The following is a 19,783-nucleotide window of genomic DNA, read 5'->3' as shown; positions in this document are numbered from 1 at the left end:
CCATGAGGTGTTGCTTTATCTGTTTTTTAAAACCAGGTTCACTGTTCATTTGCGCAACATGAGATGGAAGGGAGTTCCATGCAATAAGGGCTCTATATAATACTGTACGCTTTCTTGAATTTGTTCTGGATTTGGGGACTGTGAAAAGACCCTTGGTGGCATGTCTGGTGAGGTAAGTGTGTGTGTGTGTGTGTGTGTGTGTGTGTGTGTGTGTGTGTGTGTGTGTGTGTGTGTGTGTGTGTGTGTGTGTGTGTGTGTGTGTGTAAGTTGACTATGCAAACAATTTTGAATTTTCAACACATTAATGTTTCTTATAAAAAGAAGAAGTGATGCAGTCAGTCTCTCCTCAATTCTTAGCCAACACCAAGTAATTTAGTCTCCTCAACTTGTTCAACAGCCACACCGTTCATTACCAGATTCAGCTGAGGTCTAGAACTTAGGGAATGATTTGTACCAAATACAATGCTCTTAGTTTTAGAGATGTTCAGGACCAGTTTATTACTGGCCATCCATTCCAAAACAGACTGCAACTCTTTGTTAAGGGTTTCAGTGACTTTATTAGCAGTTGCTGATGCGTATATGGAGCATCACTGTGCTAAATGTAATCAATCCATCCATACCCATTCTGCCCTGTCCTTTTTATGTGCACTGAGCTATAATAAGAACGGCTATTACTCCAGTACAGCAGGTGGCAGTGCAATGTCGGTTACGACGTTTCAGCCAATGAATGAACCATGAAAGAACAGAGGCAGTTTTTACGACTTTTTTACGACAAAATGTTCTTACTTTTCTCTGTTTACGTCCTAGTCCCGTTCAACAGATATATCCCTAATCTTTGCCGTGGCTCAATGTTATTACTTTATTCAACCTAAAATGTCTAAACTACATTCGTTGAATGCGTTTCTTACTGCCCGATTAACTGCGGCGGCTGTGGATATATTTGGGGCAGTGGAGAAGACTATAACAGCGTACCAGGAAGAAGTCTCCAGATCAAAAGTGGAGAACGACCATCTACGGAAGATGTTGCTAGATTTCGGTTTCAAACCTGATAGAGAATCACAAAGAGCAGGTGTGTAAGATGAATGGTTCTGTAAACATTATTACGATTATTAGCTAGCTAGTTAGACAACTGTGACAACCATAGGACAACTGTGCTCAACCTCAATTGTTATTAGCTAGCTAATCAGGCATCAGAATTAGATAGCGATCACTTCTCACTGCACTCTGTAATGTCAGTGTGAGTCTAGTGTGTAAATGTGTTGCGAGCTAAGGGGAAGAAGTAAAAGTGTGTTGATATATCTCAATGGTAAGTAACTTCCACATCTTTCTTTTCAGACCTCCAGCAGCTCACTGTCTCTGTCTCTGGAGAGCAGGTTCCCTCTAAACAGGAGTGGAGTGATCAAGAGGACACAGAGTCCATATTCATTCCCCCCTGTGTGGAAAGTGCCAGTGATCAGGACTCACCCCAGAGCTCATACCTTTACCAAATTGGGAAGAACAGCAAGAGGGCCTCCCTTCCCACCAACTCAACAGAACCAATCAAAACCAATCATGATGGAGAGGACTATGGGGCATTAGAATCAACCAGTAACTCTCAGACCATGTCAAAGTCAAAACATACACAGGCAAAGAAAGGACAAAGTCCTCTTGACACTGCGACAAACAGTGAGCTGAAAGCACCAATGAGGGCTCACACAGGTGATAGACCATACAAGTGCCCTGTGTGCAGGAAAAGGTTTACTAATAACAACCATTTAAAAACGCATCAGAGAATTCACACAGGGGAGAGGCCACATTGGTGCAAAGAATGTGGCAAGTGCTTCAGCCGCAAGGGGGACCTGGGCACACACATGAGGACTCACACAGGAGAGAAACCGTACCAGTGCAGCGTTTGTGGCAAAAGCTTCAGGCGAAACCGACTGAATGAGCATATGAGGGTACACACAGGGGAAAGACCCTATCGGTGTGCCGACTGTGAGAAGGGCTTTATTTCAGTAAGTGACCTAAAACGCCACCAGCGCATTCACACGGGAGAGAAGCCGTTTAGGTGCGACAGTTGCGGAAAATGCTTCAGTCAGATGACAACCTTGAAAAAACATATGAGGACTGTTCATAAGAAGGTTCAATTGCAGAGCAGTGAGGAAAGCCCAGATCCCTGCTAGCATTAGGGACTCCTGTTCATTTATGTGATAATGACAAACAGCACAGGACATATCTTATGTTAACCTCGGTACCATCTGCGTGTGCTTTAGACAATTTCTCTGACTATCGCTGTCATTCATTCATGCAATTTTGTGTGTTGTAAATCTCTTCTACAGACCAGTTGCTTTCTTTCAGGACACTGCTCTAACACCAAGATCTACCAGATGACAATCATCATGTATTGTTGTTACTAGACATTAAAGTGGATATACTGGGGGCTTTCAAACTCTGTGCCAACATTGATAGAATTAAATAATAATACTTTTTTGGGAGGGGGGGTCTTATTTGTCCTGTTGCACACAAGTGTGTAATGGAAACGTGTTTGTTGCATATCCCAACTGCCCCTAAGACACCCTCAGTGAGTGGGGTCACGGCCAGGGTCACCATTGTCCAGCTCCCCTGGAGCAATTGGGTTAAGCGCCTTGCTCAAGGGCCCAGCAACAGATTTCTTTCACCTTGTCGGCTCCAGGATTCAACCCAGTGGCCTTTCAGTTGCTGGCCCAACACTCAAATCCCGAGGCTACCTGCTGCTCTATTTTGGAACAGTCACAAATCCCTCGCTAAAGCAAGTGCATAAGCCTGCAACTAACTCATTGCCATGACCAAACTCTTGGGGTTGTTTTTACAGATCCAGATTATGCCTAGTCCTGGACCAGAACATACTTTCAACAATCTCTCCAACAAGAATGATTTTGAATCCAGGACTAGGTTTAACCTGTATTCGGGAAACCGGCCCTTGGTATTTTTGTTTGAGATGTTTTGCCAGACCTAATGTTAGGCATATAAATGAGTTGTTAATCAGAGCAATGAACTAAAAGGACATACTGTCCAACACACTGTTTGTCATATCCTGTATGTACCCTGAATATACATACACAAAGACATCTATCAAGGTAAAATAGTTACGTTGTTTTTTATTATTGTTATCGTTATTATGTTAGCTTTTTCATTTGTTTCTGTAACCCACTTTATCATGTATGATTTACGTAGATAATTGCAATCCATACTTGAATTTTATAGTCTTACTGAATGTTCCCCATTACTTCTGTGCGTGGCTGACTTGTTCAACAGTGTCATGTGTTCTTCAGCTCAGCTAAATATTGTAAACTAATATGTAGTTAATCAAGTTATGTAGGTAAGATTTTGTTCATTCATTACAGATTATATCCTACATTATCTATTACAGATTAACTTTGTACTACATTATATTCATGTATTCAAATATTAAGTGCATGAGCCTACAACCTCTTGACACAACCAACAATCTTGATATTTTCCTTTGAGATTCTTTGCTTTTAGTATGTTTTCATAATCAGAGCAATGATAAAAGACATACTGTGTACAACACCTGATGCATGTACCTAAAATATGCACAAGAGGTCTATGAACTACTTCCCCGACAAGTCATTCTATTGGTCAATTCAAGTAGCAGTACAAGGCGTGAGAGCAAGTATCGTTCTCCATTGGACGAGAGCAACTTGTTGCTTCAAACCGATTTCAAACAGCCAACGTGCGCGCCCCTGTCTCTCCAGCTTCCGAGCGCCGCCGTCCACACCGTGCTTTCGTCGATCCAAAATTCCGTCTGTCTCACGTGCTTTGTGAATATAAAAGCTCTCTTGTTTCCCTTCATCATGTGTAGTGTGTCACCAGACAAACGGCGAAAGATGGAGTCGGCGTTGGAGCAGCTGAAGAAACACACCGTGGTCGTGGCGGACACCGGAGACTTCAACGGTAACTGATTGGATTGACCGCTATGCACTACTAGCCAAGGCCAGGCAGGCATTAGCTAGCTAGAATAACATGTTGTAAGGTTTATAGCTGCGTAAACGTTATCTGCTCGAATAATAATTCCGTTAAACTTCTGTTGTCTTTTAAATTAATGTTGCTAGCTAGCTGTCGTATCATGTGTGGCTAATAATTAACTTACTGCACTTGTGACTAGCTAGTTATGACCACGGCTCTTGCACGTTTCATGCATTGCAACTTGGTCGCTAATGTTAATTAACTATGGGCAGAACTATATAGCTATGGGTTTCTATTTTCAGGTGTTGTCTAATTTAGACTGGTTGTACGCTACTATACAGGAATTGCAATTTTATAACACTTACTTACTCCTGTCAGGGCACGTACGTTGACGCTGTCACGCCCAACTAGTCAACATTGGTTCTCCCACGTGACACTAATGGGTGTAGTTAAATGACACAAAATGCAGAAGACAACCTAAAATACCACATTCAACGTAGTTGGTTAGCTACATGATTTATACAAATGCAATGTTCACTGCCCTCGACTAACATTACTGTCTCCCAGATTCAGAGAACTGGTTCCTCCTCCGTTTGAATAAGGAAGTAGGAATGATGTAATCCATTAGTTAACTCCATTGTGGTGTAAACCAAACATTTCCTCATGCTTGCTCTGCAAGTCAGGATGACAAGACAGAAACGGTCTGCCTGCCACAGGGTAATGTTAACCAGGCTGAAATGGCGCACACCGTAAGTGGATAGGCTTTGATGACATGCTGCTACAGTCTACACAGAATGCTTCTCAGGATAAGTGAAGGTGTGTTGGAGCTTCACAGGTTTTGTTCCCTGAATGCAGCAGTCTTTGGGGCAGGGTTATTCAATGTTTTTGCTCTCTATAGAACGTACACTGTTGCAGGAAAACCTGAAGAATGTGTCTATAGGACCAGTCACTCATGGCCTATGATTCTGAAGATTGACCAAGGTATCTGTGACCTTGCTTCATGCCTCAGCAGTTCAGTTTTTAGACTGGTGAGAGGAACCTCGATGTACCCATAGACCCGATTTCATGTTGTGAAAGGGTGCACTTGGCCGGATCCCATTGTGAAAGGACCTCACTGGCCAACTCTTGTGCGATACAGTGCATTCATTGGTCAACTGGTTTGAAGACTGTGAAACTCTGACTGCAATACTGAAGGACAGTTGAACCACACCAGTTAGTATTGTATGTTTCTTTTCTCATGGTGCTACAGTCATTTTACCAGTGGGTCATGTCCAGTAGGATTAAAACAGGAACAATCACTTTCAAACTTGGTCAAGTTCAATTAGCAACTCTTGTCTGGCATGTAGTGTGATATCATATGGATGTTTGTCATATGGATGTTAGAACACCTCCTGGGTGGCGCAGTGGTCTAGGGCACTGCATCGCAGTGCTAGCTGCGCCACCAGAGTCTCTGGGTTCACGCCCAGGCTCTGTCGCAGCCGGCCGCAACCGGGAGGTCCGTGGGGCGACGCACAATTGGCATAGCGTCGTCCGGGTTAGGGAGGGTTTGGCCGGTAGGGATATCCTTGTCTCAGTATGTAAAATGTATGCTCTACTGTAAGTCGCTCTGGATAAGAGCGTCTGCTAAATGACTAAAATGTAAAATGTACATATTGCAAAGCCTAATACCTTGTCTACCTTAGCTATGTTAAATTATTTAAGCTGACTCGTGATGGCTTTTAAGTGTGGCGTCATTGACAATATTTTGCTGGCATGCAGAATGGTGAGCAGCTCAGTAAGTTGTACAATTCCACAGTTATCCCAATGATGGGAAGGGTGTAAATGTAATCTCTTTCAATGGAATAAATGCATCAGATTACATTGGCACAGAACATGCTTTATCTTGCCAGTTGCTGTCTTTGTTCAAATGGGGGGTGGTTAGTGTTATCTTCTTAGGGTTGGTCTCTCTGTAGGCTTATATGGCTGGACTGATTCAGCTAAGCCTTATTCCTTCAAGAAAAGACCTCACCAACAGACATGAGGGTTTCTGCTATGAGAATTACTAAAAGGAACACACTTTTGGCACCTTTACCTTCCCTTACATGTTGTAAAACCCACACGTGTCATCTTCTGTCAAATATTGACTGGTTGCAAGCACAAGCTTGTTCAAATTGAGCAACCCTTTTTTTCCTTGTCCCTGTGGAATTTGTCAGTGCATGGTTAGAAGTGCACCCCTGTACTCTTCCTTAACCATGTGGGAAACACATGGTCACTCTAGTGTTTATGCATGGCAGTCATCTGGTATGCCTAACAAATGGAAAGTAGTATACAATTTGCAGCAACACTTCAGCCTGAAGTTGCCCTTTTAATATGCCATGTTACTCTAACTACTTTTGTAACCTCTGTGCAGATACTGCACTGTGGTAATTGCAGATGTGGCACATAATCATCAAACTGTAGTGAAAAGTACACCAACTTTGGTTTCTAATTGGGTGTTTTATTAATACATCAATTCTATAACTACCAGGTATTTGAAGTGGAGGCCTAATCCAAATATCTGACCCCCTGGGGTATGCCTCAAGCTCTCATTGAACAGTTACACAATCTAGATTCACTTTTTTCTGGCAAGACAAAGCTCTTGATATGGAGAACTGTCTGCATGTTTTCCACAAACAATATTTTCTGACTGCCTGGTTATCCAATCTTTCTCAAAAGAACTCCAACAGAATTCAGCTACCAGAAGTTTGTACTGTTCATTCACAAACGGCTTGTTTGGATATTTTATTTTGGATTGTTAAATCACTGGCAGTAATACATAATGGTGATAACATGGGTGGCTGTGGGAATGGATTGCAAATCGCTGCCTGCGACGGATCCAGCCATAAGGACTGGCTAAAAGAGTAGGGTATTCGAACAGAATGAGATGGTGAGAGCCTAGAATGTTTTGGTTGTTTTCAGAGAAACACAGGGGGCCTTTGTGCTTCATTGTGTCGCCTACTCCCTGTCAGTGGCAGAAGCTTGGCCAGCTGGTCTAAAGCCCATCGCCACAGGCCTCCCTCACTGTAGCTGACATGGCATATCACAACGATGGGAGTACACTATACTAATCAAAACTGGAACCGGCGAGTACCCTGATCTTAGGCTAACAAGGCTATAGTAAAGGCCCTCCAGTGCAAAGTAGGAAAAGCAAAACAATTGTTTTTAACTTGAAGAAAAATATATATATATTTTTTTAATTGTATGGCATTGGGCGGCAGGTAGTTTATAGTGGTTAGCGCGTTGTGCAACCTTTCAGTTACTAGTCCAAGGTAGTTAACCCACAGTTCCTAGGCCATCATTGAAAATAAGAATTTTTTCTTAACTGACTTGCCTAGTTAAATAAAGGTAAAATATATATTTTTTGAATTGCAGTGTCTGAGGAACAGGAAATGGGGATTTTTCATTCAAGTTTTTGCTCTTACCCCAATGTCACACTGTATTAGACTTTCACCTAGGATGCTTCACTACTAGGCTACCTCACAGGCTAAAGGGATTTAACCTTGAATGTTTCATTTGAACATCGTGTGTCATTCTTCTACTGCAGTGTTGCAGGTAGACAATGGGCTGTTTTTCTTCCCAATGTTCTGCTTTAGTTGAGGAAACTGCAGTTGGCTTGTATCTACAGTAGCGGTCACTGAGACCAGTGCTTCTTGACCAGTCCAGAGCTTTCTAGTTCTCTCTCCTGTATAAGTGACTTTTTATTCAAAATAGACATAAGCAATATCTGAATAGACCTTTAACTGAATTCAGGGCTGATAGCAGTTATTTCACGTCTCAGGATAAGATTGGTGAATAAAGTTGTGTACTATGAAGGCTTGTATGTACCTTGGGACTGAAGGCATCCGCATGCTTCCCAGACGAAACGGTTCGGTTGAGTTCCTGCATATATTGTGTTTTGAATTTTTTTCTGGCGGCAAGCTGAAGTTCGGAGGCAAAGTCTACGCCCACTTGTAGGTGATCAGTCAACAGTAGGGTTTCTTCAAAGTATTTGTCAATCAACAAGTGACTCTATTTCATTGACAAATACTGCACCAAGCAGTTAATGTAAAATTGCGTGACTAAGATCTCCTTGGCGAAAACGTCACTAAGGAATCTGTCATAATGTTTCTCGGATTAATTCTGATTATTTTGAGGAAGTGTACTGGCTATGGTTTCTCAATGGACTAACACTACTATGGCCACTTTCTCATTTTCATGCGTAGGTCTAGTGAACACCTAGTGTTGTGAGCTGCTCTTAACTTGTGTTGTCTCTCTCCCACTTCTCTGAACAGCCATTGAAGAGTACAAGCCCCAGGATGCCACCACCAACCCCTCCCTCATCCTGGCTGCTGCCAAGATGGCCGCCTACCAGCATCTGGTCGACCAGGCCATCAAATACGGCATCGCCAAGGGCGGGTAAGATGGGCACTCTGAAATGTATACGACCCCTACCGTTTCAATGACTGGTGAAATAAGCTCATGTAATCATATTGCAATTCTGCACTGCTTCTACACTTGTTTAGTAGTTCACTGACCTCCCCTTTAAACAATGGGATTTTGAGTGAACAAAGAATCAGGCGTTTTCTGTTTGCTCAAGATAAGTGTTGTCAATGCAGGTGCCCTGAGGGTGCTGATCAGTCTGCCTTGCCTTGCACATGCCTGCAAATTATACATGTGTTTCACGGTCGCTTCGCCCCGTTATGAACATTGTCTTGGTGATTGACAACTTTGAGGTGTCCGTTTGCAACTGGCGCTAATCATTTAGTCTAAAGAACAAATATTTCCAAGCCACTGAAGTACATCTGAAGACATCAGTTTTGGGCTTTCCTATTAATTATTTGCCTGGTTTATAATGTTGTATTTCCAAGCCTCTAATGCACTTTAGAATATTAATCAGTGCCAAATTGAGAATGCATTGAGTAGGACTGAGGTGAGAACATGAATACTGGAAAGTGAATGAACATTTAAAGTTTATTACAGCACTTAATAAACTGGGAAGTTTGAATGCTGATAGGTCAACAGCTGTTGACCTCTGACTGTACCACAGGTAGAAACTTTTTTTTTACTGCTCTAATTACCTTGGTAAGTTTGTAATTGCAATAAGGCACCTCGATTTGTTATGTGGCCAATATGCTAAGGTCTGTATTAGAACAGCCCTTAGCCGTGGTGCTTATTGGCCATATACCACACCCCCTAGGCCTTACTGCTTAAATATACACATTAACACCTGCTCTTTCCATGTGACTGACCAGGTGAAAGCTATGATCCCGTATTGTCACTTGTTAAAGCCACTTCAATCCGTGTCGAAGGGTTAAAGGAGGTGGGGGTGCAACTCAATATTTGTTTTGTGTACTCGAAGTGATTACTTGGTTAATAAAGCCTTAGTCTACTGCTAAAAGCTATGATCACACATTTGCTATGCTTGAGCTATTGCACCTCACCAGTATCCTGTTCCTCTGTCCATCAGACCTGAGGAGGAGCAGGTCACCAACACCATGGACAAGCTGTTTGTGAGCTTCGGCCTGGAGATCCTGAAGAAGATCCCAGGCAGGGTCTCCACGGAGGTAGATGCCAGGTACAGAAAAGCCCCCTGCGCCGCTTGGGCCTACATAAGTCGATCATGTGTTTTGTATCTATCGACACCAGTTGTCTACAGCTATCAGAATAACACCCACTCATCAATTATGGTTTCAATATAAATATCTGAACATAGCCATGTAGGCATTATCAATTTTTATGTGGGGGAATGGTTCATGTGAAATTGCATTTACGAATATGCTCAATTCCACGAAGTAGCTGAATGGACTTGTTGCCTCAAATGCAACCTGGAGCCTTTACAGATCAGGGTAGCAAATTAATCCTTTAACTTGACTCTAGCTCAATGAATAGTCTCAAGTTCACAGCAGGGCCTCAGACTCAAATGACTGGTATGGAGTCCACAAAATGGCTTTACCAAATAATAATCGTTCATAGCGTTAATATTTAGATTAACTCAACCTCTCCCACTCGACATTAGGCTTTCGTACGATAAGGATGAGATGGTGGCTCGGGCCCTGCGGATCATTGCCTTGTACGATGAGGCTGGTATCAAGAAGGACCGTGTTCTCATCAAGCTCTCTTCAACATGGGAAGGCATCCAGGCTGGCAGGTGTGTGAGATGGAGATGGAGGGGGAGGGAAGGACATGAGTCATCTACCTTACAGGGGCATTTCTTCATCTGGGCCCAGTTTTTCAAAAGTTATCCAACTGGTTTTTGCCGATTAGGCTTAAGTGGAATGAATAGTGCGAGACTCCCCATTTCAAGTCAACGATCTGTCCTTTCTATGCATTTAATCCTATCCGGTAGGTGAAATCCAGTTAACTCTTGAAGAAATGAATACTGTAGCCGTGTGAAAATATGCACATCTTGGAATGTGGACTAAAAACAAATGTGATGTTAGGCGTTCTGTTGGTACCCAGTAAAGTGGAATGTCTTCAAACATGCTGTTTTGCCAAAACTAATTTGATGCAAATGGTTAAACAACTTACCTGCTATGTTCTGTGTCAGTTTACCTCCAACCTAGAAATCATTTTGGTGTCAATCTGTCTCTAAGAAATGTTGGTTTTGACAGCCATGGAAGCACAGTGAAGCGCTGCTGTTAACTGTCCTTTAATGTGCCTGTCAATGTGTGTACCTGCAGGGAGCTGGAGGAGAAGCACGGGGTCCACTGCAACATGACCCTGCTGTTCTCCTTTGCCCAGGCAGTGGCCTGCGCCGAGGCCAAAGTCACCCTCATCTCACCCTTTGTGGGCCGCATCATGGACTGGTACAAGGAGAACACTGCCCAGAAGAGCTACGAGGCCCATGAGGACCCAGGTATGGGCTGACTGATCCATCATTTGATAGCATGAGTGTTAGCTTCTAACAACTTTAGGTTGGCCTCAACAGTCCCAGACCTTACCATTATGAGTATAAATAAGATACTTGGGTGTATTGATTGACTTCATTACTGTACTGGTGGCTTTATTATGCATAAACATCTTTATTTTGATCTCTTCACTCAGGTGTGATCAGTGTGACCAAGATCTACAACCACTACAAGAAGTATGACTATACCACGGTGGTGATGGGAGCTTCCTTCAGGAACACCGGGGAGGTCAAGGCCCTGGCCGGCTGTGACCTGCTTACCATTTCCCCCAGCCTACTGGGAGAGCTGAGCAAAGACCACAGCACCATCACGCCAATGCTTACGGTTCAGAAAGGTAACAGGACTCATTGCTACCCCCTACAGGACACTAGTATGAGCTCCCTGGAACAGTTGGGAATGAACATGTAAAAAGGTCTGTTGTGATATCACATTGTGGTTGTCACATGTGCTGAATACAGCAGGTGTAGACTTTACTGTGAAGGAAGCCTCTAACCAACAATCCAGTTAAAATAATATTTACTAAATAAAATAACATTGAGGCTATATACAGGGGGTATCTGTAGAGGCAATGTTTGGGGGTATAGGTTAGTCCATGTAAATAGTCCTGGTGGCCATTTGCTTGTTCAGCAGTCTTGAGGCTTGGGGTAGAAGCTGCTAAGGAGTTTTTTGGACCTGGACTTGGTGCCCCGGTACTGCTTGCCATGCAGTAGCAGTGAGAACAGTGACTTTGGTGACTGGAGTCTGACAACTTTATAAAATATTTTTTTTTGGGGGGGGGTGCTTCATCTGACACCGCCTAGTGTATAGATCCTGGATGGCAGGAAGCTTGGCCCCAGTGATGTACAGTTGGCCGTACGCATTACCCTCAAGCGCCTTTATGATCGGATGCCGAGCAGTTGCGATACCAGGCGGTGACGCAACCGGTCAGGATGCTCTCGACAGTGCAGCTCTAGGACTTTTTGATGATCTGGGGACCCATGCCAAATCTTTTCAGTCTCCTGACGGGGGGGAAAGGTGTTGTGCCCTTTTCACAACTGTCTTGGTGTCTGGACCATGATGACTTGGTGCTCTCAACCTGCTCCACTAAAGCCCCGTCAATGAGGTTGGGGGTGTGCTCGGGCCTCTTTCCTGTCGTCCACAATCATCTCCTTTGTCTTGAGCACGTTGAGTGTGAGGTTGTTGTCCTGGCACCACACGGCCAGGTCACTGACCTCAGCGAACTTAATGATAGTGTTGGAGTCGTGCTTGGCCAAGCAGTCATGGGTGAACGGAGTACAGGAGGAGACTAAGCACATCACTGAGGGGTCCCTGTGCTGAGGATCAGCGTGGCAGATGTGTTGCATACCATTGCCACCTGGGGGTGGCAAATCTGGAGGTCCAGGATCCAGTTGCAGAGGGAGGTGTTTAGTCCTTGGCGACAAGCTTTGTGGGCGCTATGGTGTTCAACTCTGAGCTGTAGTCAATGAACAGCATTCTCACATGGGTATTCCTTTTGACCAGGTTTTGCAAGGGCAGTGTGGATCATCTGTTGGTGGTATGTGAATTGGAGTGCGTCTGGGGTGAAGTGCCCGGGGCCTGCAATCTGGCCTGTTTTTTTTTTTTTTTTTTTTATGACCCCCCCCCCCCCTTCTCCCCAATTTCATGATATTCAATTGGTAGTTGGTCTTGTCCCATCACTAACTCCCATACGGACTCGAGAGGTGACGGTTGAGAGCCGTACGTCCTCTGAAACACGACCTGGCCAAGCCACACTGCTTCTTGACACAATGCTCGCGTAAACCAGAAGCCCGCTGCATCAATGTGTCAGAGGAAATGCTTTACACCTGGGGACTGTCAGCGTGCATGCGCCCAGCCTGCCACTGGAGTCGCTAGAGCATGATGGGACAAGGGAATCTCGACCTGCCTAACCCGGATGACGCTGGGCCAATTGTGCGCAGCCTCATGGGTCTCCCAGTCACGGCCACCTGTGACAGAGCTTGGGATCGAAACCAGGTTTGTAGTGATGCCTCGAGCCCTGCGACGCAGTGCCGCCTCGGACTGCTGCGCCACCTGGGAGGCCCCCACAAATAGATTTAACAGACCATTGGACCCCCAAAAATGCAGCCCTCTGAATTTCAAAATCCCAACGTGGCCTCGGGCCAAAGTTTGCCCATCCCTGGTCTAGGGTTTCTGGGATGACTGACGTGAGCCATGACTGGCCTTTTCAAAGTACTTCATGGCTACTAATGTGAGTGCTACGGGGCAGTAGTCATTTAGGCATCTTTGCTTTCTTGGGAACAGATAATGATTTTTGTATCAGTCACGCCTGGTTTCAAATGTAATCTGTGCTTGATTGTGTTTGCCTGGCTTAATGAACCAATAGAATGGTGTTAACTGCAAACCCTGCCCATATTGCACCCCAGACAGTAGTGTGAACTCTAAAAGTATTTGAAGGGTTTCAAATGGCGTTTCATCTCAGGTCTGGTCCATGCAGGTGTCGTTATAACATTGGTTCATATTCTAATGGAAATCTCACTGCATCATATGGGTTCAGTGATGCAGTAAATATACTATCAATGATGTAACATGTCTGTCACAACCATGATATCTAAGCACATGGAAGAAGCGCTCTTCCCTTACACCAACTCTAGATCGTATCTTCAGGACTCCTACACAATACTGTGAATTTAATCTGCATTCTTACACTCCGGCTTCGTTTTGAATGTTAACCTGCTCAAAGCGTCAGACGGGAACAAGGGGCTGATGGGAAGGATGCGTGTCATGCACCAGACACAATGTTTCCTCTGTAATAAACCACACAAAGGAAGCAGAGGGTAACATGTACTGTATGAATAAGCACTAATTCAAGCCAAATATTTTGGCAATTTTTAAAAGTTGAGTTCTGCTGAAATGTTATTTCAAGGACATAATTTGAATTGTTGCGAACTGTCATGCAGTTGAAGGAAAGCTGGTAAAGTAGGTGTACTTGGAAGACACCTTGAGGTAGCATCTGAGCCCCGTAGGTTACTGTTACACACTAGCAGGTCAAAGACCAAGTTTTGTTTTTGTTAGACCCCTCCTAAGGTGAACTTGCTGAGGCCCCTTCAACATTGGTTATGCAGTCTCTGAGTAGGAATGTAACCATTTTGCCTATTAGTTTCAACAATTTGAACCTCGGGCAACGATGGCTGTATTTCACAAACCTACAGAGCAAAACAAATTCATTGCTGTGTATTTCAATGTTTGGTATATCTTTGAGGCTTCTCAAATGTCTTAAATGGATGCCTGTGTCTCTTCCCCTGGGACAGGTCTGCATTGAAAAGGGTATTTATCCTGCATACGTTGTTTCCTTCATTAAACACCTGAAACCATTGAGGGGATAATGAGGTTCTCTATAGGTAAAACCATATGCCGTAAGCATTCTGGTAGATTGCAGCCATACTACCAGTCCTTCAAAGGCCTGGGGACAGACTACGTAATCACATTGGACCAAGGATGAATAAACTGTAATGGCAATTCTTTCTCTCACTTTGTCCCCTGTTTAGCCAAGGCCTGTGACTTGGAGAAGGTTCACCTGGATGAGAAGGAATTCCGCTGGCAACACAACGAGGACCGCATGGCCGTGGAGAAGCTCTCTGACGGCATCCGCAAGTTCGCCGCCGACGCCATCAAGCTGGAGACCATGATCAAGGTGAGACAGGAGCACTGAGCTTGTAAACATTTCTGAATGACCTGTGGAGTTGGCATATGGTGCACATGTGAAGAAAGTCCATGTCGGAACAGCAAGAACTATTGCCTCGTAACATTATTAATACTTGTTTGGAACAAAGTAATGCTGAGAATTCTGTTACGGTGTCCTGCGGGTGAAACTTCGACAATTAAGTTCCTTTGCCTTTTTGGGTTTTATTTTCGTTTTCTTTAATAAAAAAATACGCTTGCGTTGCTCCTCCACAGGAGAAGATGCTGAATGTGAAGAACGGCCAGTAAAGAGGGACCAGATGTTCAAACCTCCCAGCAGGAAACCATGACAGTTGTGCGACAACCACCACTGGGGGCCCAAGGGACCAACTCTCCCACCTCCCCTGACCCCAAAGTGGGACCCCCTCAACACGAATGACTCGCCACTGTAGGCCTGGATTGACTCTGATTTACTGTATTTTTGTTTGTTAAATGCAGAGATTTCAATTGTGAATCCAGCACTGATGCAATGCTATTTTTGTTACTTGCCGCACTGTAGATTTGGTCAGAGGCATGAACACAACGGTCAGGCTCGGTCCAGTCTTTTTACTCCTCAGCCCTTTAGTGATCTAGAAAAACAACTTCAAACTAACGAGTATGAACATTCCTCAGGAAAATAATGAAATGACAGTTTCACCAATTAAACTCTTTCCTCAGTGACCCTGTGTTTTTGTCCTGAATGTTTCATTCAGCCAGGAGTGGGTTGTCTAACGGTTCATGAAGCTTCTTTGTTTTTGGTCTTCTGGCTCACTTGTTGACGTTGCATAAATCTCCCCATTTTAAGAGATGCTTTGGGATAATTTTAAACATGCTAAATGTGGGTGATTGAGTGAAATGGGATTTTGTCCAAATATGCTAATATTTGTTGTTAGTGGCTAGTTTTATTAAAACCAAGTGTGGATTGCAGTCACTGTCCATAAACTCATTTTCTTTTGAGGTAAGGAAACAATTCTTGTAATATCTGAAGTATTCCTTTAGTTCTGTCTAGAAACCAGTCCATAATGTTACACCTCAAACCATTTCTGTTCTACTGGATATCTTCCTAGTGAGGTATGGTCCAATTGCTTAAGACATAATTAGACTACGAAATGCCATTTACTTGGCTTAGTTTCAGTTTGTGCTGAAAATACGTCACTCATTGTAATTCAGTCATACCGTTTCCCCTTACTCAGTGCCACTGGTCCAGCCAGTTTAGCATCATTTTTCAATCTCAAGTGAATTCCCAGCAACGTATTAGGGAACGTGAAAGCTGAGATGCAGCCTAAACTTCCTATCGGACCACAACTCGTTGCAGACAGCTGAACACCAAGAGACCATTGGTTGAGGGACTAAGGTTGGTATTGGAGGGAAGAGACAGATTCCTAAAGGATTACTTTTAAATCAGATCAAATGTATCTTGGTCATGAGGTTGGACCGCTGATAAAACATGATTATACTTTTTGGTTGTGACAAGCTGTTTGCTGTTATGGGATTTGAGCTTCGATGGCTGTGTTTACACCTTTACCCTGAGACCCAATTGTAATTTTGTTTTTCTGACTGTCCACTAAGTTGTGACCCATATCACAGCAGCTATGGGGTGGTAGAAATAAAATAATTGGCAAAAGATCTGAATTGAGCTGCTGGTGTAAACGCAGCCTGTGAAGTTTCTTTATACTTAGCATAGACCAATGGTCAAACATCTGGATTCCATACATTTTCTAACACGTCCTGGTGTTTAGGAAAGAGGTGGAGTGTCAATGGTATACGCTCAGTGCATGAGTTCATTTTAAAGGGTAAATTTGCTTTTCAAACATTAACAAAGTTGCCACCCCACCACTGATTTGGTAAATAGCTGAGGGATGGGACTGGAAAAATGGAACCACTCAGTCATAGATGGCTAAGAATGCGAAGACTGATCAGCTATGATATAAAATTTTAACCATTTTATGAAGCTATAGTGTTTAAATTAATTTAGAAATAAAGGGGTAAAACAAGCTTATTGGTTGATGGGTTAAGACAGTTGAACTAACATGATGAATTATAAGTAATATTCAAGAATCAATGTGGTGTAATGAATTTAAAAGTATAAAAATTGATGTAGCAATTGCAGATTGCCTCTAAGGGAAGTAGTTTGTTTCCCTCGGTAACATAATGTAAACATGCACAACACAATGTTCTCTCCAGTCAGTGTTGGGGTGCTGAAATGTTTTTCTTGTCAGCTTACATAGTTCAGGGCCTGGTGGTTGTCAGGTACATGACCACTGGTCAGATATGTTAGTTGAGCTGGAACAAAAGCCTGCACACACACCTGTGACCACACCTGGGCCCGTATTCACAAAGCCTGGAGTAGGAGAGGTATACTACAAAACCCAATCAATGAGTTAAGCAGCTTACTTTGATCAACTAGACAGAACTACAGATTTTCTGGGTCATTATGCTAAACTTAAATGTATTTTGTGTTAATTAGTCCATGCCCATTTGAAGCTTATCTTACAAAAAAAATGTCAAGTTATTTCCGAATATTTAGCTGGGTAACTTATTGAATCTCCTTTCTAGTATAGCCGTCTGATCTTGGATTTAGAACATAATAAATAAGATGGGGATCTGATCCTAGACCAGCACTCCTCTGAGATGCCCTAATTCAATGTATCTTTACCAACTTACCATCAAGTCCATTGAAGTGGCGTCTAACAGGTCATTTATTTCCTTACTCGGACTACGTTTAAATCAAATCAAATGTTATTTGTCACATGCTTCATAAACAAGTGTGGACTAAAAGTGAAATGCTTTTAGAGAGAAGAGAGAAAAATAGAAAAAAATGACCCAAGGAATATATACATGAGTAATGATAACTTTGCTATATACATGGGGTAAGTACTGAGTCGATGTGCAGGGGTACGAGGTAATTGAGGTAGATATGCCTACTAGAAAGTGTGTGCCCTCAGGCCTGGAGGGAAGCAATAGCCATTCCACTACCTAAGAATAGTAAAGCCCCCTTTACTGGCTCAAATAGCTGACCAATCAGCCTGTTACCAAACATTAGTCAACTTTTGGAAAAAATTGTGTTTGACCAGATCCAATGATATTTTACAATAACCAAATTGACAACAGACTTTCAGCACACTTATAGGAAAGGACATTCAACACGCACAACACTTATACAAATGACTGATGATTGGCAGAGAAATTGATGATAAAAATATTGTGGGGGCTGTTTTGTTAGACTTCAGTGCAGCTTTTGACATTATCGGTCATAGTCTGCTGCTGGAAAAAACGTATGTGTTATGGCTTTACACCCCCTGCTATATTGTGGATAAAGAGTTACCTGTCTAACAGAACACAGAGTGTGTTCTTTAATAGAAGCCTCCAACATAAGGTAGAATCAGGAATTCCCCAGGGCTGCTGTCTAGACCCCTTACCTTTTCAATCTTTACTAACATGCCACAGGCTTTGTGTAAAGCCAGTGTGTCTATGTATGCGGATGACTCAACACTATACACGTCAGCTACCACAGCGACTGAAATGACTGCAACACTTAACAAAGAGCTGCAGTTCGTTTCAGAATGGGTGGCAAGGAATATGTTAGCCCTAAATAGTTCAAAAACTAAAAGCATTGTATTTGGGAAAAGTCATTCATTAAACCCTAACCCTCCACTAAATCTTGTAATTAATAATGTGGAAATTGAGTAAATTGAGGTGACTAAACTGCTTGGAGTAACCCTGGATGGTGAACTGTCATGGTCAAAACATATTGATACAGAAGCTAAGATGGGGAGACGTCTGTCCATAATAAAGCGCGGCTCTGCCTTAACAATATCAACAAGGCAGGTCCTACAGGCCCTAGTTTTGCCCCACCTGGACTACTGTTCAGTCGTGTGGTCAGGTGCCACGAAGAGGCACACACTGCTGGCCCTTAAATATACACGGAGAGCTAAAATTAATGATATGCATGTCAATCTCTCATGGATCCAAGTGGAGAGACAAGCTGACAGTGTTGACAAGCTGAATGCACCGAGCTGTCTGTTTAAACTGCTAGCACACCGCTCAAACACCCATGCATACCCCACAAGACATGCCACCAGAGGTCTCTTCACAATCCCCAAGTCCAGAATAGACTATGGGAGGCGCACAGTACTACATAGAGCCATGCCTATATGGAACTCTATTCCACAGCAGGTAACTGATGCAAGCAGTAGAATCAGATTTAAAAAACAGATAAAAATACAGCTTATGGAACAGCGGGGACTGTGAAGAGACACACACAAAGGTACAGACATTCGCAATAACACACAAACGCTAGCACACACACGTATGTTGTAATATTGTTGTATGTTGGTATTATACATTTTGTATTGTAGATATGTAGTGGTGTAATAATGTTCTGTTTAATGTACTGTTTTATATTTTGTTTTATATGTGATGTAAGTGCTTTGATGTGTTTGGACACCAGGAAGAGTAGCTGCTGCCTTGGCAGGAACTAATGGGGATCCATAATAAACCCCAGGAAGAGTAGCTGCTGCCTTGGCAGGAACTAATGGGGATCCATAATAAACCCCAGGAAGAGTAGCTGCTGCCTTGGCAGGAACTAATGGGGATCCATAATAAACCCCAGGAAGAGTAGCTGCTGCCTTGGCAGGAACTAAAGGGGATCACTAATAAATACAAAATACAAATATGTACATATTGGTAGGAATAAAGTAACTAGGCAACAGGATAGATAATAAACAGCAGCAGCGTATGTGATGAGTCAAGAGTTCATGCAAAATGGGTCAATGCAGGGGGTCTATTTAACTAACTTGGTTGTTGCCCTGGCACCTCACTGCTATGTCACTGACCTCCCTATAGGCTGTCTCATCGTCTTTGGTGATCAGGCCAACCACCGTTGTGTCGTCAACAAACTTAATGATGATGTTGGAGTCGTGCGCAACCACACAATCGTGGAGTCATGAGGGAACAGGGAGTACAGGAGGGAACTGAGCACGCACCCCTGAGGGGCCCTCGTGTTGAAGGTCAGTGTGGCAGATGGGTTGTTGCCTGCACTCACCACCTGGGGGCGGACAATTAGGAAGTTCAGGATCCAGTTGCATAGGGAGGTGTTCAGTCCCAGGTTCCTGAGCTTAGTGATGAGCTTGGAGGGCATTATGGTGTTGAACACTGAGCAATAGTCAGTGAACAGCATTCTCACATAAGTGTTCCTCTTGTCCAAGTGGAGAGGGCATTGTTGAGTGCAATAGAAA

General features: G+C 43.4%; 1 protein-coding gene across 3 annotated transcripts; it reads left to right on the top strand.

Moving 5' to 3' along the window:
• Positions 1–768: 768 nt before the first annotated feature.
• taldo1 (transaldolase 1) lies at positions 769–15,473 on the top strand. 3 transcript variants are annotated; one of them, XM_038995732.1, is made up of 8 exons: positions 3,683–3,933; positions 8,235–8,358; positions 9,410–9,517; positions 9,959–10,090; positions 10,623–10,798; positions 10,987–11,184; positions 14,375–14,520; positions 14,784–15,473. In XM_038995732.1, the coding sequence occupies exons 1-8, from the start codon at positions 3,834–3,836 to the stop codon at positions 14,814–14,816; spliced, it is 1,017 nt and encodes a 338-aa protein (XP_038851660.1). In that variant the 5' UTR covers positions 3,683–3,833; the 3' UTR covers positions 14,817–15,473. The 3 variants fall into 3 exon arrangements, 2 of the variants coding, with proteins under 2 accessions (XP_038851660.1, XP_038851670.1); XM_038995742.1 differs by lacking the exon at positions 3,683–3,933 and adding an exon at positions 4,660–4,761; XR_005477111.1 differs by lacking the exons at positions 9,410–9,517; positions 9,959–10,090; positions 10,623–10,798; ... (1 more) ...; positions 14,375–14,520; positions 14,784–15,473 and adding an exon at positions 769–1,069 and having other exon boundaries at positions 1,336–3,933; positions 8,235–8,347.
• Positions 15,474–19,783: the final 4,310 nt, after the last annotated feature.

Source organism: Salvelinus namaycush, chromosome 1, assembly GCF_016432855.1.
Source record: "Salvelinus namaycush isolate Seneca chromosome 1, SaNama_1.0, whole genome shotgun sequence".
In the NCBI taxonomy this organism is placed as follows: Eukaryota; Metazoa; Chordata; class Actinopteri; order Salmoniformes; family Salmonidae; genus Salvelinus; species Salvelinus namaycush.
Note: the sequence above shows the minus strand (reverse complement) of the source record. Positions and strands in the feature narration are given on the sequence as shown.

Bases quoted from the DNA above. Each gene is read 5' to 3' on its own strand.
- taldo1 (XM_038995732.1), top strand. From the start codon at position 3,834: ATGTGTAGTGTGTCACCAGACAAACGGCGAAAGATGGAGTCGGCGTTG. The intron at 10,091-10,622 runs GTGTGTGAGATG...GTGTACCTGCAG, and splicing joins GAAGGCATCCAGGCTGGCAG to GGAGCTGGAGGAGAAGCACG. The intron at 10,799-10,986 runs GTATGGGCTGAC...CTCTTCACTCAG, and splicing joins CGAGGCCCATGAGGACCCAG to GTGTGATCAGTGTGACCAAG.